The 3,826-nt window shown below is 58.7% G+C and overlaps 1 protein-coding gene across 1 annotated transcript in view; it reads right to left on the minus strand.

Annotated features, from left to right (window-relative positions):
* Window positions 1-2,772, minus strand: part of LOC120512641 (serrate RNA effector molecule homolog) — a gene marked incomplete at both ends in the record, with an annotated part of 4,281 nt that extends 1,509 nt beyond the window's left edge. The window contains 3 exons of the mRNA XM_039731194.1: window positions 343-536; window positions 1,380-1,533; window positions 2,569-2,772. Coding sequence (XP_039587128.1) covers window positions 343-536; window positions 1,380-1,533; window positions 2,569-2,772 — 552 coding nt within the window. The remainder of the gene's footprint in view (window positions 1-342; window positions 537-1,379; window positions 1,534-2,568) is intronic.
* Between the last annotated feature and the right edge of the window lie 1,054 nt (window positions 2,773-3,826).

Genomic DNA, 3,826 nt, shown 5'->3' on the forward strand with positions numbered 1-3,826 from the left:
GGTGTCCCCAGTGTCCCCACCTTGAACTTCTTCCCGCTGAGGGGGCACAGCCACTTGTCCTTGCCCAGCTCCTGGGTGTCCCTGCCTGTCCCTGTGTGTCCTGTCTGTCCCAAACCTGTCCCCAATGACCCCGAGGTGTCCCCAATGACCCTGACAGTGTCCCCAAGGTGTCCCCAGTGTCCCCACCTTGAACTTTTTCCCGCTGAGGGGGCACAGCCACTTGTCCTTGCCCAGCTCCTGGGTGTCCCTGTGTGTCCCCAATGGTTCCTGTGTGTCCCCAATGTCCCCAGGGTGTCCCCAATGACCCTGACAGTGTCCCCAATGTCCCCAAGGTGTCCCCACCTTGAACTTTTTCCCACTGAGGGGGCACAGCCACTTGTCCTTGCCCAGCTCCTGGGTGTTGGCGCTGACGAACTTCTCGAGCTCCTGCTCGGGGTCCTTGCGGCCGAGGCGCTGCGCCTCCTCCTCGGGGACGGCGCCGGGGCCGGCCAGCAGCGGGGCCAGGCGCGCCTCGAACCCGCGCTGCCACTCGGCCACTGGGGACAGGGGACATTGTTACTGGGAGAACTGGGAATAGCCAAAAATGGCAAAAAACCCCGAAAAAATGGCATAAAACTGAGAGAAACGGGGTAAGAACGGGGTTTGGGGTCACTGGGATCGGGGCCAGGCGCGCCTCGAACCCGCGCTGCCACTCGGCCACTGGGGACAAGGGGACATTGTTACTGGGAGAACTGGGAATGGGTGAAATCCCAAAAAAAACCCTGAAAAAATGGCATAAAACTGAGAGGAACGGGGTAAGAACGGGGTTTGGGGTCAGTGGGATCGGGGCCAGGCGCGCCTCGAACCCGCGCTGCCACTCCCACACTGGGGACGGGTTTTGGGGTGAATTTGGGGTTTTTTGGGGTCACCTTCCCCGTGGGACACGCGGTTGGCTTTGGGGTCGTTCTGGGGTGGTTTTTTGGGGTGAATTCAGGGAATTTTGCCTCACCTTCCCCGTGGGACATGCGGTTGGTTTTGGGGTGTTTTTTTGGGGTAGATTTGGGGTTTTTTGCCTCACCTTCGCCGTGGGACACGCGGTTGGTTTCAGGGTGGTTTTTTTGGGGTAAATTTGAGTTATTTTGGGGTTTTTTTGCCTCACCTTCGCCGTGGGACACGCGGTTGGTTTCAGGGTGGTTTTTTTGGGGTAAATTTGAGTTATTTGGGGTTTTTTTGCCTCACCTTCCCCGTGGGACACGCGGTTGGTTTCGGGACGGTTTTTTTGGGGTAAATTTGAGTTATTTTGGGGTTTTTTTGCCTCACCTTCGCCGTGGGACACGCGGTTGGATTCGGGATGGTTTTTTTGGGGTAGATTTGAGTTATTTCGGGGTTTTTTGCCTCACCTTCCCCGTGGGACACGCGGTTGGGCGGCAGCGGGCCCCGCACGTGGATGATCCCGCAGCGGTTCGGCATCTCGTCCTCGTTGGGGTACTCGGAGGTGTTGTAGTAATCCACCGAGTGCACGATGCGCAGGTACAGCAGGAGGCGGTCCAGCACCTGGGGGGACAACGGGGACATTGAGGGGACATTTGGGACATTGAGGGGACATTTGGGGACATTTGGGGACATTTGGGGACACTGGGGACACTCGGAGGTGCTGCAGTAATCCACCAAGTGCACGATGCGCAGGTACAGCAGCAGCCGGTCCAGCACCTGGGGGGACATCGGGGACATTGGGGACATTTGGGACAATCAGGGACATTTGGGACTGTGAGGACACTGGGGACATTGGGGACATTGAGGGGACATTGGGGACACACCTTGAGCAGCTTCTCATCACACTCTGTGATGACACCTTGGGGACTTTTTGGGGATATCTTGGGGACACTTTGGAGATACTTTGGGGACATCTTGGAGACACCTTGGGGACACTTTGATGACACTTTAGGGACACTTTGGTGACACTGGGGACGCACCTTGAGCAGCTTCTCGTTGCGCTCCACAGTGACACCTTGGGGACACCTTGGGGACACTTTGATGACACTCTGGGGACAGTTTGGGGACACTTTGGTGACACTGGGGACGCACCTTGAGCAGCTTCTCGTCGCGCTCCACGGTGACACCTTGGGGACACCTTGGGGACTTTTTGGGGACAATTTGGGGATACTTTGATGACACCTTGGGGACACCTTGGGGACACTTTGATGACACTTTGGGGACAGTTTTGGGACAGTTTGGGGACATTTTGGGACGCACCTTGAGCAGCTTCTCGTCGCGCTCCACGGTGACACCTTGGTGACTTTTTGGGGACACTTTGGGGATACTTTGATGACACCTTGGTGACACTTTGGGGACACTTTGGTGACACCTTGGGGACACTTTGATGACACTCTGGGGACAGTTTTGGGGACACTTTGGGACGCACCTTGAGCAGCTTCTCGTCGTGCTCCACGGTGACACCTTGGTGACTTTTTGGGGACACTTTGGGGATACTTTGATGACACCTTGGTGACTTTTTGGAGACACCTTGGGGACAGTTTTGGGACAGTTTTGGGACAGTTTGGGGACACTTTGGTGACATTGGGGACGCACCTTGAGCAGCTTCTCGTCACGCTCCACGGTGACCTCGGCCGGGTTGGTCTCGCGCGCGGCGTCCTCGGCCGGGGCCGCGCCCTGGCCCTGTCCCTGTCCCTGTCCCTGGCCCTGTCCCTGTCCCTGTCCCAGCAGCTCCTCCTCCTCGGCGCTCACCTCCTCGATCAGGTAATCGGTGATGTGCCGCAGCACCGGGTTCTGCGCCTGCAGGGGACAGTGGGGACACATTGGGGACATTGGGGACATTGGGGACATCATTGGGGATGTGCCGCAGCACCGGGTTCTGAGCCTGCAGGGGACATTGGGGACATTGGGGACATTGGGGACATTGGGGACATTGGGGACATCATTGGGGATGTGCCGCAGCACCGGGTTCTGAGCCTGGGGGGACAGTGGGGACATTGGGGACATCACTGGGGACACATTGGGGACACATTGGGGACAATGGGGACAGCATCGGTGATGTGCCGCAGCCGCCTGCAGGGGACAGTGGGGACACATTGGGGACATTGGGGACATTGGGGACACGTTGGGGACACATTGGGGACATCACTGGGGATGTGCCGCAGCACCGGGTTCTGAGCCTGGGGGGACAGTGGGGACATTGGGGACATCACTGGGGACACATTGGGGACACATTGGGGACAATGGGGACAGCATCGGTGATGTGCCGCAGCACCGGGTTCTGAGCCTGCAGGGGACATTGGGGACATTGGGGACATTGGGGACACGTTGGGGACACATTGGGGACATCACTGGGGATGTGCCGCAGCACCGGGTTCTGAGCCTGCAGGGGACATTGGGGACATTGGGGACATTGGGGACACGTTGGGGACACATTGGGGACATCACTGGGGATGTGCCCCAGCACCGGGTTCTGAGCCTGGGGGGGACAGCAATGGGGACACTGGGGACATTGGGGACACATTGGGGACACATTGGGGACATTGGGGACATCAACAGGGACAAACATCAATGGGTGACACCCTGGGGACACTGGTGACCCCACTGTGGCCACTGGAGACACCCTGGTGACACCACAGGTGACACCCTGGTGACACCCTGGTGACACTGGGGACATCCTGGGGAGACTGGTGACACCTTGGTGACACTGGGGATCCCCTAGTGACCCAACTGGAGACAATAGGGACACCCTGGTGACCCCGCTGACACCACAAGTGACACCCCGGTGACACTGGGGACACCCTGGTGACCCCGCTGACACCGCAGGTGACACCCTGGTGACACTGCTGACCCC

This window comes from Passer montanus, unplaced genomic scaffold, assembly GCF_014805655.1.
Source record: "Passer montanus isolate IOZ18808 unplaced genomic scaffold, ASM1480565v1 scaffold1100, whole genome shotgun sequence".
Lineage (NCBI taxonomy): Eukaryota > Metazoa > Chordata > Aves > Passeriformes > Passeridae > Passer > Passer montanus.